The 26,238-nt window shown below is 42.9% G+C and overlaps 1 protein-coding gene across 2 annotated transcripts in view; it reads left to right on the top strand.

Moving 5' to 3' along the window:
* The window catches only part of DCUN1D3 (defective in cullin neddylation 1 domain containing 3), a 46,192-nt gene extending 20,691 nt beyond the window's left edge, over positions 1–25,501 (top strand). For both annotated transcript variants that reach the window (XM_010388580.2, XM_030925600.1), the window contains 2 exons: positions 18,016–18,551; positions 20,048–25,501. In XM_010388580.2, the coding sequence (XP_010386882.2) occupies positions 18,121–18,551; positions 20,048–20,531 (915 nt within the window). In that variant the 5' untranslated portion in view covers positions 18,016–18,120 and the 3' untranslated portion in view covers positions 20,532–25,501. The remainder of the gene's footprint in view (positions 1–18,015; positions 18,552–20,047) is intronic.
* The last annotated feature ends 737 nt before the right edge of the window (positions 25,502–26,238 follow it).

The following is a 26,238-nucleotide window of genomic DNA, read 5'->3' as shown; positions in this document are numbered from 1 at the left end:
CTTAGATGCCAGTTAGCCATTTTCTGTTCCTTTTTTTTTTGAGACAGAGTCTTCACTCTGTCATCCAGGCTAGAGTACAGTGGCATGGTGGCATGATCACTTCTCACTACAATCTCAGCCCCCTGGGCCCAAGGGATCCTTCTAACTCAGTGTCCCAAGTAGCTGGGACCACAGACATGTACCACCAAGGCTAACTAATAAAAAATGTGTGTTTTTGTAGAGACTGGGTCTCCGTATGTTGCCCAAGCTGGTCTCGAACTACTGCGCTCAAGCAGTCCTCCTGCCTTGGTTCCCAAAGTCCTGGGACTGGAGGTGTGAGCCTTTGCACTATGCCAAGTTGACCCTTTTTGTGTCATCATACACATTTCGTGTCTTCTTGGAGCTTGCAGTGTAAGATGCTGTCACTAGAGTAACAATAGCCTTTCTCTTCTATGTACTTTTTATTTTTGACTCTTTGCTTGGGAGCCATGAATGTTTTTGTCCCAGTGGAATAAATAAATATATAATGCATTTACGCCTTGGATGCACAATAGGCATAATAAAGTATATTATAATAAAATGTCATCTTAGGCACTTAAAAAATTCAGTGAGAAGGACTTACTGGGAGGGAGAAATTATAAAACATTTTCTTTTCTGGTTCTTAAAATATGTTTTTGGCCTGAAAGAAACAAGTGTCAAAGTTGTTTTTAAGATTATTAGGTTGATTTCTCTTACAGTGAGTAGCTGGTGTCAGCAAACTGATTTGCATTGAGAAAGATGACTGTGCCTTTTGCTGAGCAGTGGTGGATGATGAGACTTCCACTTCAATAAGCCCATTGGCAATACCGAGTTGTAACCTGGGTGAATAGGAGTTAATCCTGGCTGGCTGGCAGAAGTAGATTTGTTATATAATTTATGATACTCAGAAGTCCTTTTGGGAGGTCTTTATTATCTTATTATCATGACAGTATCCATCTAGGCCTGAAGATTAATTTTTGTTGTTCTCATCTAGTTCCACCAGAGTGATTCTTCTAACTGAAAGGGTAGTAACTTGTTAAATGCCTGCATTTGGCTTTTGCTTTGACACAAAGGTATGTTAATCAAGATTGGATGTTAGAAATCCAGAAATATTTCGGTGACTTATTAATAGTTTAGAGATTTTTTTTTTCTCCTGTTAAACTGACTTCTGAAAAATGAGTCATATTCAGGGTTTCAAACATTTCCTCTTTGACCAGCCTCAAAAAAGGTGTATCAATGTTTCTGTCTTGTAGATTGCTGCTGTAATTCATTTGTGTCAGTCTTGCCACTGCTGAAACAAACACAAGAGGGGTGTCAGCTTGGTTTTCCATCATTGGACACAAGCGGACTTCTTAATTCTGTCACTGGTGGACGATCACTGTTAAACTAGCCTGTACTAGTTTTTATGACTCACTGAGAAGTCATGTGGTAGGGTGATACCCCGTCTCCAGCTACCAGTGTTTAAACTTGTAATTTTCAATATATTGTGTTAAAACAGACTTCTAATTCTGGCTATTTTTCTTTTCACTTTTAAGCCTAAAATTGGAAGCTCTACTTTTATAAAACAGCCTCCTAGAAAAGTCACCGGTGTTGCTATTCTCTCTGTACCCCAAATATCATAACTGGGCCTGGGGGTGGGCAGAGTAAGAGCTGGCTGTTTCACATGGTTAAGCAGAATGTGTAGCCCTGCCAGCGGGCGGAGGTGGAATCTGCCCTTTGCTTTCTCAGCAAGTACCTCTGGCTTTGGGGGCCCATTGAGGACTTTAGTTGATGGCCTTTCTCGCTGTCATGTGAAACAAAGTTCATTGTCTCTGGTGGCTCTAAAGAGATGGAGGACCTTTATTGTCTATATCTCTTACCCTCTTTGACAAGGTATGTGCTTCAGCCCTCCAAGTTAAAAGTCACTCTGTCATCAAGCGAATGGTGGTATAACATCTCAAGAGGTGTAACACTGGCCATGAGTCCTTGTGTTTTAAGCAGTTGAATTCCTATTTAAAGCAAGCAGTATGCAGTGTTCAAAAAATCTGCTGGCTGTTGCTCCTGCATCTCTAGACACCTTAAATATGATGCCTTTATTTGTCAAGGTGGGGGAGGATGCAGTTCAGACCAGCAGCCTGAGGCTTTTCACTGGAGTGTTCCCAATTGGTGAGCCCCTTGGTCTTCCTAGAGTGCAGTGCATGGCTGTGGCTTCAGTAAACTCTTGGACATAACACCCTGGCTGAAAAGAAAGGCAGAAGTGATTTCCATTAATGTAAATTTTTTTCTAAGGTCCTGAGGTACAGGTCAAAAAGAGACATGACAGGTTGAACATCTCCCTGTGTCAGCTTCATATTCTAGCTTTTGCTGTATTTGAGGTGAAAATTAGCTTGCAAAGTGAGGAGAGATGGAACTGTGTACTGCTGGCTGAGAAGCTGTGTTTGTATCACATTATCTGAGAAACTCATAAGGTAAGGAATAATTGGAGTAATAAGATAATTGTCTCCTCTCTTCCCTCACTGAAGGTAGAGGGTGCTTTGAATGGGAGAGTCTAAGAAAAGATAGACCTTAAGAATCAGGGCTGGGCATAGTCCTCACACCCAAAAACCCGGCACTTTGGGAGACTGAGGCGGAAGGATTGCTTGAGTCTAGGAGTTCGAGACCAGCCTGGGCAACATAGCAAGACCCTGTCTGTACAAAAATAAAAATGAAAAAAGTAGCTGGGTATGGTGCCGTATGCCTGTAGTCCTAGCTGCTTTGGGACACTGAGGTGGGAGGATCGTTTCAGCCCAGAAGGTTGAAGTTAACAGTGAGCTATGATTGCACTGCCGTACTCTGGGTGGGCAACAGAGCCAGATCCTGTCTCTAAAATGAAAAAATCAGCTCTTGAGAACTGAAATTGAGTTCTGCATCCTTAGGACTCAACTCCCTTTACGCTTTCCTATTGAATGTTTGTTAACATAATCATATAATTTGAATTGGTATAAATAGCTACCATTTATTGAGTACTAATTGTGTGTGAGAAAGTGCTAAACATCTCAGATTCAGCATTTATTCAATCACAAGTTAATACATTTAAAGCAATAAAGCCTTGTACAGAGCACGTGCTGAGTATCAGTGACTATTATTCCTTCTACAGATACTTATGAATGTGCCATGTGCCACAAAGCCTAGGTGCACAGGGTAAAGTGGCGAATAAGACAGATAAAATGACTGCTGTTAGAGGGAGCAGGCAATAAGTAAGTCAGCAGATTGGAATTTCACAGAGTTGTATGTGCCGTGAAGAAGTAAAACAGTGTTGTGCTGAATTACAGGGAAGTGGCATTTGGATTGGTTGAACATGGAACACATATCAGCACATGAACTGAGATCCATCTCATATGAAGCAGCCATTTAGTCTTCACAGTGACCTTTTTTCTTTCTTTTTTTCATCACAGAACTCAGTCTCATTTTTTTGTTAATTGATAAATAATGTATGTAGTTTTGGTACATGTGATAATTTGATACATTCATATTATGTGTAAAAATCAAATCAGGGTAATTGGGATATTATGTCACCTTAAATATTTATCTTTTCTTTATGCCAGGATCATTTAAATTATTCTCTTCTACCTATTTTAAAATGTACATTAGATTGTTGTTGACTGGAGTCACTCTACTGATTTTTCCAACACTAGGTCTTCTGTTTGTACCCACTAACCCACTTCTTTTCATCTCCCCCTCCCCTCCCCTTCCCTGCCTCTGGTAACCACCTAGAGAAGATAACCATCTCTCTTTTCCTGAGTTCCACTTTTTTAACTCACACATGAGTGAGAACATGTGCTATTTGTCTTTCTGTGCTTGGTTTATTTCACTTAACATAATGACCTCCAGTTTCATACATGTTGTTGCATATGACAGGGTTTCATTCTTTTTTGTGACTGAATAATATTCCATTGTGTGTATGTACCACATTTTCTTTATCCATTCATCCATGGAGGGGCACTCAGGTGGATTCCATATTTTGGCTATTATGAATAAGTCTGCAATAAACATGGGAGGGCAGATCTCTCCAGTATATTGATTTTCTTTCCTTTGCACATATACCTAGTAGTGCAATTGCTGGATCATACGGTAGTTCTGTTTTCAGTTTTTTGAGGGCTCTTTATACTTTTTTCCATAGTGGCTATACTCATTAACATTTCCACCAACAGTATACGAAGGTTCCCATTTTTCCACATCCTTGCCATTCATTATTCTATTTTTTTTTAAATAACCATTTTAACTGGGGTGAGATAATATCTCATTGTGGTTTTGATTTACATTTCTCTGATGATTAGTGATGTTGAGCATTTTTTCATATACCTGCTGGCTATTTTCATGTCTCCTTTTGAGAAACATCTATTCAGATCTTTTGCCCATTTAAAAATCAGATTAGGGTCTGGCACAATGGCTCACACCTGTAATCCCAGCACTTTGGGAGGCTGAGGTGGGTGGATCACCTGAGGTCAGGAGTTTGAGACCAGCCTGGGCAACATGGTAAAACACCGTCTCTACTGAAAATACAAAAATGAGCTGGGCCTGGTGGCGTGTGCCTGTAATCCCAGCTACTCAGGAGGCTGAGGCAAGAGAATCACTTGAACTTGGGAGGCGGCAGTTACAATGAGCTGAGATCATGCCACTGCACTCCAGCCTGGGTGACAAAGTGACTCTGTCTCAAAAAAAAAAAAAAAAAAAATCAGATTATTATTATTTTGCTATTAAGTTGTTTGAGTTCCTTATATATTCTGGCTGTTAATCCCTTGTCGGATGGATAGTTTGTGGATTTTTTTTTCCCATTCTGTGGATTGTCTCGTCACATTGTTGATTGTTTCCTTTGCTGTGTAGAAGCTTTTTAGCTTGACGTAACCCCATTTGTCTGTTTTTGCTTTGGTTGCCTGTGCTTTTAAGGTCTTACACAAAAAATCTTTGCCCAGACCAGTGTCCCAGATCATTTCCCCAGTGTTTTCTTTTAGTAGTTTCATAGTTTCTTGTCTTACATTTAAGTCTTCAATCCACTTTGATTTGAGTTTTGTATATAGTGAGAGAGAGGGGATCTAGTTTTATTCTTCTGCATAGTTTTATTCTTCCGCATATAGTCATTTAGTTCACAGTGATTTGTTTTAGTTCCCATTTTCAACTGAGAAAACTGAGATGGAAGATGGTTAAGTGTGTGCTAGAGAGTTGGTGGAGCTGGGCTGTACAAACTTAGTCATTTTGTATCCAATGCATGTACTGTCCCTCCTGGAAGGCACATGACTATACTGAAGCAGCTGAAGGAGCTGCAGTATCTGTGCAACTGGTGTTTGAGTGAGAGAATTGAATGTTGGTTGCAGACCAGTCAAGACACTGAACGCAATTCAGAAAAGTTGCATGTGATTTCATGGACCCCCTATTGTTGGATGCAACATTTGTGTGTGTGTATGTGTGTGTGGGCACGCACGGGCGTGCATGAGCGCACGCAGTTTATTCTGGGGCCCTAGTTGTCTTTGAATTTTCAAACTTATTGATGACTGAAAGAACTTACGGTGCTGCTGCTTTATTTTATAATTTTTTCATGTTGTTTCTTAAAATAGGGCCTAGCTGCTAGGGCAGGATTTTAATAGACAGAATTGTGATGGCCATTAGGTGGCAGCAATTTTGGCAGGTCATGTGGGTGGGAAGTGGGCACGAACTGAGCAGGAATCATCAGATGTCTTACTTTGCAAAGCTTGCAGTACCACAATGCCTTCCAACAGGTATAGAGCTCTATTTTTAATTATCTGCTTATCTTCACACGTTAATGTACTCTGGGGACTCATGCCACATGAGCATTTGTGAAAATAAGTAACTGTTAAAAAAAAAAAAAAAAATCAAAGCCTAAACCTTGGGGCCTCAAGTTTCAACCTGCAGAGAACGTATTTCAATAAAGATGTGCAAACATGAGCATTTCCTGTTAGTCTTCGAAACTTAAACACTTTCTAAACAGGCTCTTCACTTCGTAAAATCAAAGAGAAATTGTCTGAGTGATAGGAATTGAAACCAAGAGGGTAGCCAAGTTCAGGTTAGATTTGGGCTTTCAGTTTCATGGGATATGGTTTAGATCAAATACCTGTTTCAGCTGGAAGGTTGATCATGTTATTGTACAGAGAAAGACTTCTGAGAGCTTTTGCTTTACAGCCTTTCACGTGGTGTCTGAATGCAGGGATGGGGTTCCTCCTTGGGAACAAGATGACGACAGCAAATATGTACACAAAAGAATAAAGCTCCTGAAGTACTCTGTGGCATAATCTACTTGAAGGAGGTCTAACGATGTAAAAATTTCAATTGGAAAGATTCTTTTAGCCAGTTAGTCATACCATCTTTTAAATAGCATACTACTGGTCCACGTAGTTATAATGGAATTTGACAGCTTTCATGAACTTGGGATCATTGGTCCTGTTGTTCAGCTAAGGGTCCTATGATATATTCGACTAGAAATTGTGGCCTAGTCAGTTCTGAATCAGAACATCTAGCTATTAGATCTTCTCTCTCTTTGCTCTCTGAATAGAAGAGATCTGAGTGACATAGCTCTGTCTTGGTAGGGACTCTTTCAGTTGTGATAGAAAACCTGACATCTGACATATGCAAAGGCGAGTTTGTTGGCTCATACCTGTGAAGTTCAGGCTTTGATCTTGACTCTAGGAACAGTTGGATTCAGGGTGTAAATAATGCCTTCAAAATTCAGTTTCTCTTTGTCTCTCGGTGCTGCTTTCCATTTGGTGATTTCATTTTTGGGTTCTACGTGCATTTGAGCTGAGCCCCATGTGACAAACAGGGACCATTTAATCCTCACAGTGACCCTTGAATAGGCATTCTTATTTTCACTGGTGGCTCTTTCTGGTAGCATCTCCAGCCTCCTGTATTTTCAGTGTTGAGATTCTCTCTGCCTGGCTTGTCATGGACGTATCCTGGATCCAGTCATTAAAGCCAGGGTCATATGAGGCCTTGGTGGGGCTGAGTCCCATAGTTCTTTATGAACCCCACTCAGCCACATGGATGAGTGAGGGAAAAGGATCTGCTGGTGAAAATTGGGTAATCACCTGATGAAGAGCCTGGATGCTGGGAAGGCAGACACGTCTGCTACAAATCTGTTCTTTGACCCAGTCTGCCGCTTGAAAGCCCATGTTAGTCTTCACACTAAATCCAGCCCATTGACCATTTCCAGGCATTCCATATTTCTCTTTTGAATGAGCCTCTTGCTCCCTGGGAATGTGAATCACTCAATCCATGGGCCAGACCCTTTTACCCCTGATGTTAAACCGTTGATAAGGGGACTGTTACTCATTAGACCTTAAGATGGTCATCATCTTTGTCCTCTTCTTTTCCTTGGAGAGAGTGTGAGGGGGAAGTTGATCTTCTTTTGAAAGAATAAATTGAGGAAATTTAGATATAAGTGAAAGATGTCCTTAGGATTACGCTGGTTTGAGCCAGAATCAGTGGATTGACTAGGTTTTTTTTTTTTTTTTTTTTTTTTTTTTTTTTTTTTTTTTTTTTTGAGTCAGAGTCTTGCTCCATAGCCCAGGCTGGAGTATAGTGGCGCAATCTCCCTCACTGTTACCTCTGCCTCCCGGGTCCTGGTTCAAGCAGTTCTCCTGCCTCAGGCTCCCGAGTAGCTGGGATTACAGGCATGTGCCACCATGCCCAGCTAATTTTTGTATTTTAGTAGAGACGGGGTTTCACCATGTTGGCCAGGCTAGTCTTGAACTCCTGACCCCGTGATCCACCCACCTTGGCCTCCCAAAGTGCTGGGATTGCAGGCGTGAGCCACCGCACCTGGCCTGGTTAGCCTTTTTGATTGTGATTCGCAGTGAAGCAAGACTGAAAGGATATACTCCAAAATATTAACCGTAGGTGGTGAAATTAGTGATTGGCTTTTTTTTCCCTTTATGCCTCTCTGTGCTTTCTAAACTTCACAAGATAATTATGTAATACTTTTGGATTTGCCAGCAGGAAAGAGATCCTAGTGACCTCACTTTTCTGACCAGGTTACTGATGTGGTTGAAAGCAGGAATTCTTTTATTGTATGGGTCTTTTCTGTCCCTCTTCCTCTTCCTGTCTGCTATGCATTAGCAGTCAGCCTCCATCGTGGGGAAAAAGCTGATAAATGTGGTCTTCATGGATTTAGGTTTTTTTTTTTTTTTAAGAATTAGCAAGCATTAAGAGATTGATTGGTTACCACATGGTGAACCTGAGGCCTGCTTAGAGGCCATTGGCTTCCGAAACCACATCTTTACATTTGTGGTCATCCAGGTGCCCTTTAAGACATTTGGATGCAGTCATTTATCATCGATATATTGTGTTCCTTCGTCGTCTTTGGACTCATTTCACAATTTCCTTTCTTGCCTTTTACTTAGATGCAAAAATCTAACCTTATCTCCAGTTCACTAATTTTCAGTCAGTTGCTGACTCCCAAGTTCCTGAGAAGGTGATTGAAAAATGAGCAGCTGATGTGGTAATTGGGTGTTTTGAGGACTAATCAGCTACAATCAGGTAAACCTCCAGGGTGGCTGATATCCATATGCTGACTGGAAGGAGGGTATTAGTGCTAATCAGTGGTTTACTTTCAGTGGGCTCTACTGAGGCTCCATCCTAAGGAATAAAACAAGCTGCAAGCTTATAACTGGAGATGAAGAGTACAGCAGGCATGCCATTTTTATTAGAGTGAGGTGCAGCACAAATCCAAGATGGCCTTCTTGTTTTAAACAGGGAAAGTCACTGGAAAAGCTGGTGTGAAAACAAAGAGTGACCTAGAAATTTGGTGCCCCTTGCACATAAGTGGCTAGTTAGAAATGCCCATTTCAATAGTGACAGCAAAAAATATTTCAAGTGTGGGTCAGTGAAATGATATGGCCCTTTTTTGGTTATTTTGAGTTATGTGGGATTAAACATGTAGCTCAGTTTGGAAGCCCAGGGACCAAAAAAATGGTTCATTATTTGGTATTTGGAAACTTTATAGTATGTGTGTGTGTTGGCTTGGCTGTACTTGGCAAGTAGGCATTTGTTCTAGCCAGCCCACACTGGCTTCAGTCCTGAGGCCTCAGCTGGACGTATATATATTCTTAGTAGTGTATTCAAAGGGTGCAATGTGAGGAACAGTGAGAACAATTTCAAAAAGAAATGACTATGCTAAACTGGCTGGTCTTAGTCATGTGACCTAAGATGATTTTATAGAAATATAGCCAGTTTTCTTTTTTAAAAGTTTTCTCTGCCCTCCCTACCCCCTTTCTCCCTTACTTCCTCCCTCTTTTCTTTTACGCTTTTGAGACTGGGTGATGTAAAAAGTCATGGGTTCCTCCCCAACCCTAACTGGAACTGCTGTCTTAGCTTGTTGCTGCAGTACATTTTAGGACAAAAAGCCTTTTAAAAGCTGGAAAATAGAAGCAGACGGGTCTCGTTTGCTTTGGCAGAGGGATCGGCTTTCCCTCCCAAGTAGCTCTGGGTAAGACCTCATCTCCAAAGGTGATCTTTGAAGTCTTAAGTTGGAAGTGGCAGCAGCAACTCTGCATTTAAAGTGTTCCCTCAATCTTTCCTTGTTATTTTTGCACATTTACTTTCTAGGAGGTAGTTTACAAATGGACACCATCCATAGTCCATCCTTTTGTCAGGTCATTCAGAGTCTGTGGCTGCCAGGTGGGATCAAGGGGCTCCTGTGGTCTTGCCGTGAGACTCTCTGGAGGATGGTTGTGCCAGTACAGCCGCCTCAGCCCCTGGCAGCTGTAGAAAAGCTGTCTGAGGAATTCATGTACTCATGTTCTCTGGCCTTTGGGTATCTGGCATATGTAGAAAGAAATAAAAACCTGCACCCAGCTAGCTCTACAAACTATTTAGATGAAAGTTGAAAAGATGGGCTTTTTATATTGCTAATATGTAGGAGCACCAGCATCTGGCAGTGGTTTCTTGTTGCTGAATAGATTCTAGATGGGAACAGAATGGAGGAGTGGAATGGATTGGTCCCTTCTGTCAAGGAAGCCTCAGAGCAGATCTCAAGTGCCTTGCTGACACTGACTTTTGGTGCCAGCATTTGCCTCCTGTTTTTTAGCTCCTCATTTCACAAGTCTGTTCCTTGGGTGACAGGCTGTCCATCAGTAGCCAACACGCGTTCCTCTGAGTGGGCTTCCTGACCCAGCGAGCCTCAGCAGTCAGTTTGCTTGGGTCTGTTTTCCACGTCTGGGCCTATTACTGACCCTCCAGAGATCAAACTAAGATGATTAAGGAGCGGGAAGCCTGCAAAACCAGTGTTTCCTATCCCCCCCCCCCGGCTTGTTCAGATTGGAGTAGCCCTGCTTTCCCTCTGCTTTTGGACTTAACGCTTTTTCTTTGACTCTGATAGTCTTGGGCAAGGAGAATTGTGAGATCTGTTCACCAAGGAGGCAAAGTGCCCGTCCTCAGGAGGGTTGCACATTTAGAACTTTGGCCTCATTGAATGCCAAAAAAAGGTGAAGGTAGTCCCAGAATATTGGACCTTGGAAAGACTAACCCAGACCCCTAACTTTAATGTCGGGGTCACAGAAACTCAGAGAGGTTAAGTGGCTTGCTCGAGAGTACACATTGCTCAGGAGGATTTCACAGCAGAACCAAAGGGGATGTACTCTGTTCATATTGACTTGGTTCTTCAGGAATATACATAGGCATTGATAGGATGTTGGACATTTTCTTCTTGGGGCATCAGTACCTCCTTAGGGGTAGGGGAATATCCTGGCACGCACACATCATAGCAGAGAACAGTAGTGAGACCAGTGATGCAAAGTGGCGAGTTTAGAGTCAGACTGCCTGAATTTGAATCCTTCTCCTCCATAGATTGGCTATGTGACCTCAGGCCACCTCTCTCAAGCTCTATTCACTTCCTCCCTCTGTAAAATGAAGATTATATTGTCTTCCTTATAGAGTCATGGATAAAATGTGATAATTCATGTCAATAAATGTATGTAATTATTTTTACAATATTGTTATTAATATACTTTAATAACATGAGCCAACCATATCAACCCTCTCCCTCCTCCCTTCCATTTCATGCTAATAGACATTTAAGGACCAGAATAAGACCTGCCTTCTCTCTGAAACTTCCCCATAGAAAGTCTGGCAGACTGGTTTTATTTTCCAGTCTTACTGCTTAGTAGTTAAGAGACCTGTTTCCTAATCTATGAAAGCTGCAACAACTCATTTCTTGAGGTTGTTGGGAGGCCTGAAGGTGATGATGAATATGAAGCATGTAGCCCTAGGCTCCACAGATACTGATTTCACGTCCCCAGTCCCTCTCTACCTTTCTTTCTGTAATCGTGGTTCACACTTCTCTCTCCTTCTTCTGTCTGCATTTGTACGGAGTCTCATTGTGGGTTTGTCCTCTGGGGTGGTTCTGTTCTCTAAGACGCAGTTGAGAGTAAGCCCCTAGAAGATAGGGACTTGCCTGGTTGTCATTTCATGGTCTGCCTAGGCGATAGGAGCAACTTTCTAATCCCTCTTTGGAGCTAGAGCAACCCAGGGACTGCGGCCTCTGGGATTGCCCTTTGGGCCCAGCAGTGGCTGCTCCAGGCCTAGGACCAGGCAGCCAGCCAAGCCCATCCCCAGGAACAGCGGCCAGTGCTGGCACAGGGGAGGAAAGAGTCTGGAGACTGATGTGCAGAGGAGGGAGGGAGAGGCAGAGCAGCTGGGCTGAGACTGAGGGAGAGAAGCTGGAGGCTGATCTTGGTCCAGCAGAAGCTGAGCAGAGCTGCTGTCTTTGGTCTTTCAGGTAAACATTCAAAGCTATAAGTAGAAAAGAAAAAAAAAAAAAAGCCTAGAAGTAGGTTTCCCCAGTTTGTGGGGTTTTCTTTTTTTCCTTCTTTTTTTCCTTCTTTCTCCTGCCTTTTCTTTCTCCACATCCCTCCTTGTCTCTGGCTCCATTCAACCCATTTGTGCCCCTTGCTGATGCAGGAGAATGGTCACTTATTGTGAGCAGACCTGAATCGCCACGGGAGATCCGGGCTGGCTCCTAAAAAGAGCACTATTCTAGGAGAAGGGAAATGATTCTGTCACCAATGTTGTGACAATAATTATAACTATTATAGAGGCTAACACCAACCAAATGCTTTCTGTGAGTCAGGTATTGAGCAGAGCATTTACATGCGTTATCTCATTTATTCTACCCAATAGTGCTTTGAGGTACAGCTGCCCCTTTTTAAAGTTCCATATGGACAGTTCCAGTTATTTGGTGAGATTGCCATGGCAATGGCAATGGTTTGTCTTGGTTTGTCTGAGCTCATCCTCTTCATCACTGGGCTTCTGTTTCCTCCATTCCTAGATAGGCTCCTTGACCTCGGTGTGTCTCCGTTTAGTTTCCTGTAAAATAGGGTAATTGCTTCACAGAGCTACGTTTATATATAGCTTTCATAATGTACTAACAAATACAAAATTATATTCATGACTAATAATGTTCTGTTGCTGTTGAAAATTTGGTGCCGGGATGTCCAGATTGTGCTTAGGCTGTCCACTTCAGAGGTGGCAGTGATGGGGAGGAGGACCAACTGGGAAGGCAGTTCCATTAAATTAGTAACTGAGTGGAAACCTAGACATCCTTTCTTTTGCAGGTCTGCAGAGTCGGGACTAAGTGGAGAGGGGAAGGAGTTTGGAACTGGCTGAAAGCCTGCTCCAGGTTAGGGACTGGGCATAGCAATTCAGTGTCCATTGGGGACAGCAGATACTCAGCTTGATTTTATTCAGGATCCATCACAAGGAAATCCTGTGTTGTGGAGAGTCTGATCCTCCAAGCATTACTGAGTAGCGGTGTATTTGAGTAGGATCAGTGCTGTGGCAAGATAATCGGTTTTGGAACAAGCCCTGGGCCAGTGACTCAGTGCAGGGGTAGGAAGTCCTGGCCAGCTGGGCCTGTGGCATCTGAGGCTGGGAGCCCATTGTTCAGATGGAGTAAGTTGGGACTTCCAACAGGCTAACCAGATACTACTGAGCTACTACTACTAATACAGTAACAGCTGTCATATCAAGTGTTTTCTCTGAAGCCATGTACCTTTTATCTGCATTTCCTCACTGAATCCTTTCAAGAGCTGTCAGGCAGATACCATTTTGCAGACTGAGTAAATTCAGGCTTCCATTAGGGTCAGACAATTAGCCAGTGGCACAGTTGGGCATCCTTTTCAGAGCTGGAGCTTTTAACTCTGCTGGTAGACAAAAACGTCACAGGTTTAGGGCATCTGGACTAATTCTAGTTTCCACGTCTGGTGGGGCTGAGCCTGGGTGCATGGTGTCTGCCTGGTTCATCACAGCAGGGCTGGCCTGGGGAGAGGGCAGTGAGTAGGAGATCCTTGTTGAGTGCCAAGCGCAGACGATGTCTTCTCTCTCCAGTGACTGATGGTGAGATTTGCTGCTCTGGGGTTGCTGTGGTGTCACTCCTGAACTTGGGGCCAGTCCCTCGTGCGTTCTCTCTAGGTGCTCTGCTTTTGTGGGTGGGCTCTGCCATCTAGCCCAGGGGTAAATGTCATGGTATCTTGATCCAGATGTGTGATCTTGGGTAATTTAGTTTCCTCAGCCTCAGTTTCCTTGTTTTTAAAGGGGGCTGTGATGAGTATGTGTGAGTTCATGTCCCTAGAAGTGCTTAGCATAGCGCCTGGCACCGCATCAAGTGCCCAATAATTGATGACTGCTATTATTAGCTGTTAGCCATCAGCTAGTGAGTCTAGGGGAGACCTTCAACTTTAAAACACTTGAAGTGCTGCCAGCCTGGGCCACGGGGCTGGGCACTGTGATTGAGCCTGGGGAAAGCTCTGGGAGAGCAAAAGTATTTTCCCAGAGAAGGGGGCAGACACAGAAGAAGGTACTGTTGGGCAGTAATCGGAGTAATCAGGGGACCATACGCACCAGATCTGGAGATATTTTCTTCTGGCTTTAGACCACCACTCACCTCAACACTCAATGGAATGGGGGCATTTCAAAGAAAGGGACCAGAATGGAAGAAGGATCCAACCTTCAGGCATTTGCTGATTGATCATCTGTTGAAACTGATATTCTTCTCCCTTTTTTCATCTGCTGGGCATGTTAAAAGCTTTCAGGTTTCAGCTGGTTCTGCTGTGTCAGGTAATCAAAAGATGCTCTTACATGGAGGGCTGGTTGGCTAAATGGGATTAGGGCCTCTTTGGGAGTCCCATCTGTTCTGTCCCTACCTGAAGGCCTTGGCGCCAGGATTTGGAGGAAGCTGCTAGGATGAAGCATCTGTCCAGTGGGGGTGGGGTGAGTGGCCTGGGGTAGGTGGGTCAGATGGAGGCCAGGAAATCCTCTTATCTCGCTGGGTGCCCATGCCTCCCTCAGCAGCAGGAGCTGAGCAGCAAACCCTGGTGAGTCAGCGTGCCTGGGAATTAGAGTTGCCAGTCTGTGAGCATGTGGGGTTTGTGTAAGTTTGGGCCTTTTGTTTCTTTCAGCATTCTAGTCTTTAGAAACACAAATCTGGAAACCAGGCCCTCCACATGGTACAGTCCTTGTTTTGAAATAATTCAGCTCACACAGTTGCTTCCCTTGTACCATGGTCTTCCAAGAATTAACCCCTTGCCATTGAAATTGTAATGAGTTGTACTTATGGCTTACTAGCTATAGTCTTAAAGCATAAAAAGTCTTTTAAAAAACTTAGGATGGTTATTTTCCATACCAAAAGCCCTTATAAGAGCTTCAGTGTATTTCTGAAGCCCAAGTAAAACTACAAGTCTTTGAGGACATATTTGGACATGTATTTTTGTCATTGTTCTCTTTGCGGGTGGAGAAGGGGGCAGGCCTTGATAGGACTAATCTCTAATAACTACAGGAATGATTGTGCTCTTCATTTTAAACTTATTGTATACTCAGAGCGTATCCTCAGAGAATTCCTCTTGAAGACGACCCCCAGTTTATCCAGGCACTATTTAGAGGAAGCCAAGTATTTTAGGCAAAGTTTAAAGCTCCAGCCTTTCATAAAAAACACCCTTCTGTCCCACTGTACGTTCTCTAAGATCTTTCAGTTTGGATCATAGACGTCCATGAAAGCTCCCTAGACCTGGGGAGGCCCGGGTGACTGACACTGACTTCTTTTTAGCGTCTGTTTCCTGCTACACTTCTGGCTCCTGGTCCACATTTCATTAACGATGTAATTTCAGTGACTGCCATTATAGCAGTTGGCAAAGCTTTTAAATACTAAATTTTACATGGGTTTTCCAACAAACTGGTTGGAGATAGGAATAAGAGTCCTGAGTAGCCAGAGTCATCTTAGAGAAATCACCTAGCTTCTGGCTTAGAAATGTCTAGCAATTTGTTTAAAAAAAAAAATTTTAAATTACATAAATAATAAACCACCATGATGAGTTTGTAATGTATCAGTACAAACTTTTCTTTTTCATTTAGCAATTATCCTACATTTAGAGATTGCATTTGGGTAAATCTGTCCTTCTTTTATTTCTCTATTTTTTCCCAATTTTTTCAGTTTTTTTCTTTTTTTTTTTTTTTTTCTGAATATTCTGAGCATTTTTATTTATTTTTTGTAACTTTTTTTTTGAGTTTTTATTTTAGGTTTGGGGGTAATGTCAAAGTTTGTTACACAGGTAAACATGTGTCATGGGGGTTCGTTGTACATATTATTTCATCACCCAGGTATTAAGTCCAGAGCCCAGTAATTATCTCTTCTGCTCCTCTCCGTCCTCCCACCCTCCACCCTCCACCCTCAAGTAGACTCCAGTGTCTGTTGTTTCCTTCTTTGTGTTCATAAGTTCTCATCATTTAGCTCCCACTTTATAAGTGAGAACATGTGGTATTTGGTTTTCTGTCCCTGCATTAGTTTGCTGAGAATCATAGCCTCCAGCTCCACCTGTGTTCCCACAAAAGACATGATCTCATTCTTTTTTTATGGCTGCATAGCATTCCATGGTGTATATGGACCGCATTTTCTTTATCCAGTCTATCACTGATGGGCATTTAGGTTGATTCCACATCTTTGCTATTGTGAATAAATGCTGCAGTGAACATTCGCATTCGTGTGTCTTTGTGGCAGAATGGTTTTTATTCGTCTGGGTATATACCCAGTAATGGGGTTGCTAGTTCGAATGTAGCTCTGCTTCTAGCTCTTTGAGGAATCATCATACTGCTTTCCACAGTGGTTGAAGTAATTTACACTCCCACCAACAGTGTATAAGTGTTCCCTTTTCTCTACAACCTTACCAGCACCTGTTATTTTTTTGACTTTTTAATAATAGCCATTTTGACTGGTGTGAGATGGTATCTCATTGTGGTTTTGATTTGTATTTCTCTAATGATCAGTGATATTTAACTTTTTTCATATGCTTGTTGGCCACATGTATGTCTTCTTTTGAGAAGTGTCTATTCATGTACTTTGCCCACTTTTTAATGGGGTTGTTTTTCTCTTGTAAATTTAAGTTCCTTATAGATGTTGGATATTAGACCTTTGTCAGATGCATAGTTTGCAAATTTCTTCTTCCATTCTGTAGGAATCTCTTGATAGTTTCTTTTGCTGTGCAGAAGCTCTGAAGTTTAATTATTATAGATCCCACTTGTCAATTTTTGCTTTCGTTTTGATTGCTTTTGGTGTCTTTGTTATGAAATCTTTGCCTGGTTTTATGTCCAGGATGGTATTACCTAGGTTGTCTTCTAAAGTTTTTATAGTTTGGGGTTTTACATTTAAGTCTTTAATCCATCTTGAGTTGAATTTTGTATATGGTGTAAAGGGGTCCAGCCTTAGTCTTCTGCATATGGCTAGCCGGTTATCCCAGTACCATTTATTGAATAGGGAGTCTTTTCCCCATTGCTCGTTTTTGTCAGCTTTGTTGAAGATCACATAGTTGTAGATGTGTGGCCTTATTTTTGGACTGTCCATTCGGTTCCATTGGTCTGTGTGCCTGTTTTTATACCAGTAATTTTTTCAATTTTTTTACACAGGGTCTTACTTTGTGTCACCCAGGCTGCAGTGGGGTGGTGCTATCCCAGCTCACTGCAGCCTTGACCTGGGCTCAGTTGATCCTCCCACCTGAGCCTCCCTTGTAGCTGGGAGTACAGGTGTGCATCATCACACTCGACTAATTTTTTCTATTTTTCGTAGAGACAGGGTCTTGCTATGTCTCCCAGGCTGGTCACAAACTCCTGGACTCAAGCTATCTGCCTACCCACCTTGGCCTCCCAAAATGTTGAGATTACAGATGTGAACCACTGCAACCGGTCCCAGTCCTTCTTTTAAAGTGGAGACACACTTCTTTGGAAGACTCAGCCTATAGGCCCTATAGGACAATCACATTTATTGTGAACTTGGCTTGCTTTCTAAGTACAGCCTTGCTGAGGACCTGGGGGAGAAAAAGAAGCTCCTCGGTTGGGAAACTTGGTGTGGAGTACAGGCTTGGTGGATGGTTTCTACAGGTGGATGGAGGAGGGCAGAGAAAGAGCATTTCACCTACTATGTGGGATAGGCCCAGAAAGGCATCTGGAGAGATCAGAGGCAAATTTCATTTTGCTGCTTGGCTTAGGCCCCTGCTTGTAGTCTTGACAACCTCATCGTTAGGGCATTATGAGACTACTATTCTGAATATGGCCACCCCTCCTCCCTACTCATCCTACTTAAAAAGAAAATCTGAGAATGCTGGCATTAGGAATTAGAAGATGAACCCTTCCTTTGTGCCTTCTGGCTTAATCTAGGTCCAAATAACTTTTCTTATGTGATGGCAAGTTGGCAAGACAGATTTCCTCTGGAATATTTCTGTCAAACTGTAGTCTTTGATGCATTCTACATATGAATCAGCCTCTTTGAAATCTATGTTACCTTAAGAATTTTAGGAATTTTCCTCATTGGTTCTCCATATGTGCCCCAACCACTGTGTCGCCAAGGTGAAGTTACAGAACTGGCCTATGAAGGAGATGATGAACTTAGGGTCTCTCCCATGGTTCGTTGTTGCCTTATGGAAGTAGAGTGGTGAACCAGTGCGCACCCTAGAAGGTAGGGTCCATACCCCATTTCCCCTGCCCAGAGGTGATGGCTTTCTAACTTCCTTCCAGGTTGGCTGGCTCCTCTGGCTGATGGCATGTTGAGGTACATGGGCCAGTGGCAGCGAGGGCATCCGATCCAGAGGGGGCCACTCTAGAGGCCGGGCCACCAGCACCATGGGCCAGTGTGTCACCAAGTGTAAGAATCCCTCATCGACCTTGGGCAGCAAGAATGGAGACCGTGACCCCAGCAACAAGTCACACAGCAGGCGGGGTGCAGGCCACCGTGAGGAGCAGGTACCACCCTGTGGCAAGCCAGGTGGAGATATCCTTGTCAACGGGACCAAGAAGGCCGAGGGTGCCACTGAGGCCTGCCAGCTGCCGACATCCTCGGGAGATGCTGGGAGGGAGTCCAAGTCCAATGCCGAGGAGTCTTCTTTGCAGAGGTTGGAAGAACTGTTCAGGCGCTACAAGGATGAGCGGGAGGATGCAATTTTGGAGGAAGGCATGGAGCGCTTTTGCAATGACCTATGTGTCGACCCCACAGAATTTCGAGTGCTGCTCTTGGCTTGGAAGTTCCAGGCTGCAACCATGTGCAAATTCACCAGGTCAGTCACAAACACTTTGTGTCACCAGGTGAGCAGTGGTGCCCAGCTAGGATAGGACTGGGTTGGCTTCATAGGGTTTTGGGTAAGCTTTTACGTTTTTATTTTTCTGATCAGGTTCTCTAAAGCTTAAATGTTTTGAGCCAAGTTGTGGTTATGATGCTGAGAAGCCCCTCTGAACTCTAAAGGTTTAAAATGTATCTCCCTGGCTCTGCAGCAGACCTACTAAATAGGAATCTCAGTGGGGAAGGCCCGGGCATTTTGATTTTGATTTTGATAAAGATTCATGTCTGGTTCTAATATGTACCCCATGTTTGTTTTGTGTGTGTGTGTGTGTGCAGAATAATGCCTTTGCCTAATTCATAGGTCAAATTTCAGGCCTATCCTAGCATTATTTGGCAGCTTCTCAGTAACTGGTCACTGCTCATCTTTGCCTTAAATGAGGAATAAGCCAGGGTGAACCAGGTCGCCAAGTTGCTGCTCAGTTCCACTGCTGTCTTGCACCTTTCTTTTCTTTTACTCCTTTACGTGTCAGTTCACTCACTCGATATTCATTGTATGCCCAGCATGTGCCAGGCGCTGTGAGTACCAATACAGTAAGTGCCTCTGGGGAGGGGATGTGCCTCTCTCCCTCCATGAAGCCACTTGCCCTTTCTAGTACTTAGCGTATTGCCCGCCCGCGGCCAGGCCTGTGTGTAACAAAGTCAGTTGGCCTCAGTTACTAAGCAGTAGCTGTGCATATTGTTCTGGTCATGTGTCCCTATAGAATGTGGTTTATAGAGCACAGGGTTATGAATAAGAACTGACTTTGAGACCCAGCCACACAATTTGTAGTTTGCATGCCCCCACCCCAGGAAGGTTACCCTCCAGACCTCAGAGGCCTCACCTCTTCAGCAGATGCTACTGTCCCTGAGAAGATGATCAATGCGAAACCATGCTGTAAGCTGAAAGCATTGTATAGATGTTAAAAATACATAATTTTTGTTTTTTAATGATAGAATTTTGATCTCTGGTGATAGAATTACCCAGGTTCAGAATCCTTGGCTCCAGAAGTCTCCCTTTGCAATCACTAAAAGTGTACCCCAAACAAACAACCCATAGAGAATCAGAAGGGAAGCAGGAAGCCTCCTCCTCTGGAAGGAGAAAGAATCCGCAGCTTAATCGCTATTGCAGAGCGGGAAACAGGGCAGGGAGTAGGAGACTTGAGTTTAGCTTTGGGAAGATGAATGAATGAATAAATGAACCATTATCAGCTGCCAACTGTGTGCCAGGCACTGTTAGAAGCAGAATAGTAATTTGTTTAGTCCTCACCAAAATCCTTTGAAGTAAGGTGTTATTTTTACCATTTGACAAATAAGGAAATAGGACTAATTAGTTGAAGGAGTTAGAATTCAAATCCAGACCATCTGGCCTGAAAGCCCTGCTCTTAATCACTATGTATATTGCCTGTAAATAATACAGTTTATAATTATTAATTGTCCTTTTCCTTTCTGTTGCAGGAAGGAGTTTTTTGATGGCTGCAAAGCAATAAGTGCAGACAGCATTGACGGAATCTGTGCACGGTTCCCTAGCCTCTTAACAGAAGCCAAACAAGAGGATAAATTCAAGGATCTCTACCGGTTTACATTTCAGTTTGGCCTGGACTCTGAAGAAGGGCAGCGGTCACTGCATCGGGAAATAGCCATTGCCCTGTGGAAACTAGTCTTTACCCAGAACAATCCTCCGGTATTGGACCAATGGCTAAACTTCCTAACAGAGAACCCCTCGGGGATCAAGGGCATCTCCCGGGACACTTGGAACATGTTTCTTAACTTCACTCAGGTGATTGGCCCTGACCTCAGCAACTACAGTGAAGATGAGGCCTGGCCAAGTCTCTTTGACACCTTTGTGGAGTGGGAAATGGAGCGAAGGAAAAGAGAAGGGGAAGGGAGAGGTGCACTCAGCTCAGGGCCCGAGGGCTTGTGTCCCGAGGAGCAGACTTAATGGCTCTGTCCCAGGAGCAGCAGCAAGGATCTGCCAGCTGCCCTGCAGCCAACAGAGGAATTGGACCATTTTGGAAATTACTGAAGATCCGGATATTTTCTACTTTACACCTTTCTCTGCCTTGTATCTGAAAGGGCTCTAAAATGCTGTATCATGTTTTAGGCACTTTCTTCATTTTTTTGGTTATTTTGGTTATTTCCTTTTTGAGGGGATCTCCCAGAATATTTGAACCTGGTTACATGTTGTGTATCTTTTTTTGAAGCCTTCAGATAGGATAAGCCTGCCATTTCTTGCACAAATTAGGTGTTTTTTTTGTTTTTTTGTTTTGTTTTGTTTTGTTTTTCCACTAGGGGAGGGCATAGAGCAGGGAGGGGGATGGGACTGTTAGGTTGAATTAACATTACAAAATGATGCAGTGCCAGATCTCAGTTTTGCATATTGTTTTTCAGGGCAGGTCTGTACTGTGTGTAGTGCTGTTTACATGGTTGAATTTAGGTTGTAATAATTATTTTTAAAGATTTACACAGATTTGAATAGCAGTGTTAACTGTTAACCACATTGCATTAATTCCCAGGCGATTTAGAGCTCTTGGAGAGCCAAGGCCAGCCAAGAGCATGTGTAGTCTGGTGACAACCCCCTTTTAAGCTAATTTATCCAGAACCCTGATTTCCCTCACTTCTTGCTCATTCCTTCTTTGACCTATTGCATTTCATGTTGAGTTTTTCCATCAACATGCTGCACCTGTCAGTCAAGTGAGCATTTTTTAAGAACATGTTGTACTGAGAACCACTTAAGCATTGAATGCAGCAGAGAAAGCAGTGCTACCTCAGTTTTGCTGGAAGTAGACTTCTTTGATAGTTTCCTTTCTTTGATGAAGTTTCTGGATTTTCATGTTGTAAGTGGAAATACTTTTTTTTGTTTGTTTGTTTCATTTACCTTGGAGCCAAAGTCTCTGTTCCTGGTGGTCGGGAAACTGCCTGCCGGCCAACTGACTTGAAGGAAAACTGTGGTATGGAGCTCTGCTTGAATTTTTTTGTTAAATATTTTTATTTTTTTCTTTGAATATCATCAGCTTACTTGTCTGGCAAGGGCAGAAGCCTGGGGTTGGCCTGAACTCTGCCAAACAAATATCAAAGTGTATTTAATAGTTAAATTTGTGCCCTTTCCCTTCTTGCTGCACCCATGTTGTCACTTAACCCCCAGGAGTTATTTATTATCTTTTTGTTAAAGTCAGGCTCATTTGGGGTAATGTGATGACTGTTTAGGTTTACATGACCCTCCTCTCCTTTCCCTACCCCCAAATATGTATATATACATATATAAAATATGTATATATTTTACCTATATAAAATATATATATATACACATATATGTATCTATATTCCTTTGTTTCTTTGCCTGCTTATACTGGCCATAAAAGAGGGAGCTGCCTTCAATGTATAAAGTATAAGAAGAGTGCCAGGGAATGCCATAATGGAGGCTTTTGGATCTGAATTTGGACCATTTTCACTAAAGAGAACATGAGTTTTGCTCAGCCCTTTCCTAACAAGAGGGAGGGCCTGGTTCCCCAGACTTCTTCACGCGCTCGCTCCATAAGGCCAGCTTTGGCCAGACTGCCTCAGGGGCCTGAGGAACTGACTCTGGTCCTACCTGGTTTCAGTTAGAGGGTCCTCCTGTTATTTTCCCATTTAAAAAGTATGTCCTCAGAAAACTGTACTGGAAGGATGAGTGGCAGGAACTTGTATAGTTCAGCTGCCAACACTTTGGAACAGATTAAAAAGGGAATCTTTTAAATAAAAACTTATAAAAATATTTATACTCTTGAGGTAATGAGACTTTGTCTATTAAACATTTGGAGGTTTTTCCCCTAACCTAATACCCTGCTGTGTCCCAGGTATGTTTCTCAGCCTGGGCAGGAATTGCATGTTTTGAGTTCCATTGTGAGCAGCCTTATAGCTCTGGGCTCCCAGCTTAAGGGTTATTAAATAGTTTTGGCAGTCAATATTTTTCTAAAATTGATATTGACCATAAGGAACATACTTGGAATTTTTTTTTTTTTTTTTTAATCCTAAAGCTGACAGTTCCTCCTTCAGAGGGGCAAATGGGAAACTTTAAGATCATTCACGATATAGTACTGCTAGAAAGCTGGAGGGGGTCTTGGGCCAGATGCCTGGCTTCTGTTCTAGCTAAATAAAGCTCTGGAGTTAAGTCTCCAGGGGTCCCAGCAGGTTCTGTGGGATCAGCTGTAGCTGGGTACCCAGACTGAGGTTTTAAAAAGACTGCTGTTTCATTAAGCCATTTGCAACTCATTTTCCTCGGTTCTGGATTGGGTAGTGGTTGACTGAGGGAAAAGGCAGGCTGCACTTGGCCAGGTAAGGCCCTTTCCATCCCAGATCAGGGTGTATTGAGAGAGAGGTGCGCAAAAGAGGGAGGCAGCCCAGGACCCTGAGTAGAGAAACTAGGTTCCTTCCCCACCCTTTAAGAAGACATTCCGTGCATTAGGTGTACTAGAGTGGGTGGATTTTGTTGTTTTTTAAATTAACTATTTAGACTCCTCATCCCCCACCAAAAAAGCCATTTAGTTATTTTTTGGTTATATTGATCCATTTGCAAATGAGAAGCCAGAAAAGGGAGCAGTCAGGGAGGGACTTACAAGTTCCTTCCAAGTTTGAGTATTTGATGCCCAGCAAAGATTTCAAGCTTCTGCAGTCACTCTGGGCCAATGCTTGACTCTTTCATGACCACAAGAAATGCAGTTTTTCTGCAGAGGGATCCAAGGTGAGGTGTGTGTAGGGTTTGAAGTTATACTTCTGGGAAATGAAAAGCCTTGTTCCTTTCAACCTAGAAATAGGTTTGCCACTTAATGAGTGGTAAGTCTGTGTAAGAGGCTGAATGTATGCCCCTTAGGTAAGCCAGTACACTCCTTGCTTAGCAATAGAACATCAGGGTGATGTGGAGAGGGGCAGGATGTGGATGCCACTTTGGAAATTGGCAATATCTGAGGATGACAACAAACTGTGTGTTGGGAAATAAGAAACAACTCAGTTTTGACAAATGGCTTTGTAAGCTTTTGTGATGTTCCTTTAGCAATTTATTAGAAAGATGGTGTGAGATGACGTGCTGCATCATGGAATTGCTCTTTCCCCCATCTTTGCCAAATCTCAATGTATCGTTCTTAACCCTACCTCCTGTAAGGGGCTTTGCTATGCTTCAGCTCGTCGTCTCAGCAGCTGAAGTGCTGCCTACCTATGTGAGTTGGGTCCAGGAACCCATGTCTGCCCCTCTGATAAGGGAAGATGAATCTAGAGCTGGGTTAAGATCTAAATTTTAACCAAACTCCTGGGCCCAGGAAAATAACAATTGAAAACATACAAGGCAGTGTTTTTAGTATTAAACTTCCCCAAGGAAGGCACAAACTAGTCTTTTTGGAAAGGGAGAAAGGATTAAGCCACACAGTATTAGTCTTTGAAGCAGTACTGGTCTCCAGGGGCTGGTGCCGAATGCTGGAGGCTGCAGGGTGTGGAACCCCATAGTACACTTGATGGCCTCATGTACTACATACTATGCCAAATTGTATTGAACAGTGGTGGGAAGTTACTGGGATAAGAACTTGTCTAAAAGTTTACAAACCAAAACAGATCTGTTGGGTCGGTGCAAAAGTAAATTTTTGCCATACTTTATGTATGTTTTTGCCATTAAGTATGGCAAAAACCACAATTACTCTTACACCAACCTATATATTTAGGAGTGTTTGGTTTGCCAGATTCCAAATGAGGTCTTCAGTGCAGTGAAGCCCAAAAGGTAGACTCAGTTATGCAATGACAAGGTTAAGGCATGGAAGAAAGCTGCTGCTAGGTTTTTGTTGCCTTTTACTTGACTGCTTTGCTATTTTTCTTCTTTCTCATGTTTGGTTAGCTATGACTTGAGCATCTTGGTAACTGACAAAGGTCTTCCTTGGGGGACTTGAACATCTTGGTAAATGATGGGTCTTCCTTGGAGGAGGACTCCAGCAGTATCTTGTTTAAATGACTGAAAGAACTATGAAGGTTGTTGAATTGTGTTAATTGGGACTCATTGACGAAATGCAACATTGATCCTCCTCTTACTCCACAGTGTGTTTTCAGATCATATAAAGGTTCCCATCCACCCCCCTTCAGAGTTTATTCCTATGACAAGCTGTAATTGCATATCCAGTTTAAACTGGACTGGGACTGCATGTTGGTGAAGATCAGCAGGGATTTTCTCCCTTTTCGAAAGACGAAATAGATTCTTGAGCACTGGTTGCAGAAGCCAAAATAGTTCAAATAGCTTTGCATAACGATTGGGTTCTGCTTCTGATTCAGGTGCTGGGCATCATGTCCTCCCTATTCTTCTCTTCTTGGAAACCCAGCCTATCTCATAGATACCTACTTCTGCCACCCATCCAACTTCCCTGCTCCTTTCAACACAAATCTTGGATATTGCCAAAGGAAGCCATTCAGCAGCTGCTGGGGTTTTTCATTCCCCCGACACGCATACATTTGCTCTGGGAGAAGTGTCTTCCCTCTGACCCTGGTCCCCAGCTCCGTCTGTGATTAATTGCTCTTACCTGTTGCACTAATGAATATGACTCTAGGTTTTAAAGGGGGAATGTGAAGCAATAGGCAAATGGGGCTTGGATGAATTGGTCCCACAGATATACCCTGCCTTAAGCCGCTGAGGTGATGAGTCCACTGCTCATGTGACCCTCCACCTTTGTGGATCCCTCTTGGTTTGTGACCAGTGTGTCTGTTTGTTGAGGTTGTACAAACTTGACAAAAGTTAATACTTTTGTTTGTATTCTCTGCACTGTTGCACTCTCCAAATGGCCCCTTGAGTATTTTTATTGACTTGTTACACACATTTTTGTCTTTGATGTCTACATTTTTTCCTTTAATGTTTTTTATTTGGACGGTTATCTGCTGTTGGATTTAATAAATTTGTTTACTTGATTATTGATATTTCTACCAAAAAAAACAACAAAACAAACAGTGACTTTATTCTGGGGCAAAATTTACCCACTGGGAGCTTCTACCAACATAATATTGAGTGACAATTTTTATTCTTTGAAAAACAATCCAGATAAGTACAGGATCCTCAGACTCCAAACATGGGTGTTAACCTCCCACATACCAAGCTTAATAGGGTGGCTTTTGGGGGTCTTAGTGCTGAGAGGCAAAGAGCAAGTAAGTCTTCACAGGGCCACTGCCTAGTCTTACCTTAGCAACTGATGTGAATTCTCACGAGGAATAAAAAGCGAAGTTGAGCACTGTGTTAAATGTACGACCCCTAGATTTAACAGTATGGCAGTGATTAAGGCAAAGGAAACGAGCTGTATCTGGCCTAAACTCAAGTGCCACTGCTGTGTGACCTTTGGCAAGTTAGTGAACCTCTAAGTTTCCTTTTACTCATCTGCAAAATTAAAAGGCTCTTGCTTCCATCAGAGTGCTAGGATTTAAAAGTCTTGATAAAGTCCCAATGACATGTAAGTGCTCAAACATTACAAGCTCTTTTAAGGTTGTCCAAAGGAATGTTAGGTGAGTAATGCAGGGAAACCAGAGAATAAGAGAGGGGGGTTGGCATGGTCATACATGACCTTTAACAAGTCACAGCCCCTCTTAGGGGGTTAATTTCCCTCTGTGCCAAATTGGGGATGGGGGAAGAAGCTCAGACTAACGGGATCCCTGGG

This window comes from Rhinopithecus roxellana, chromosome 20, assembly GCF_007565055.1.
Source record: "Rhinopithecus roxellana isolate Shanxi Qingling chromosome 20, ASM756505v1, whole genome shotgun sequence".
Taxonomy (NCBI): domain Eukaryota; kingdom Metazoa; phylum Chordata; class Mammalia; order Primates; family Cercopithecidae; genus Rhinopithecus; species Rhinopithecus roxellana.
The sequence above is the reverse complement of the archived record's forward strand: the minus strand, read 5'-3'. Positions and strand labels throughout refer to the sequence as shown.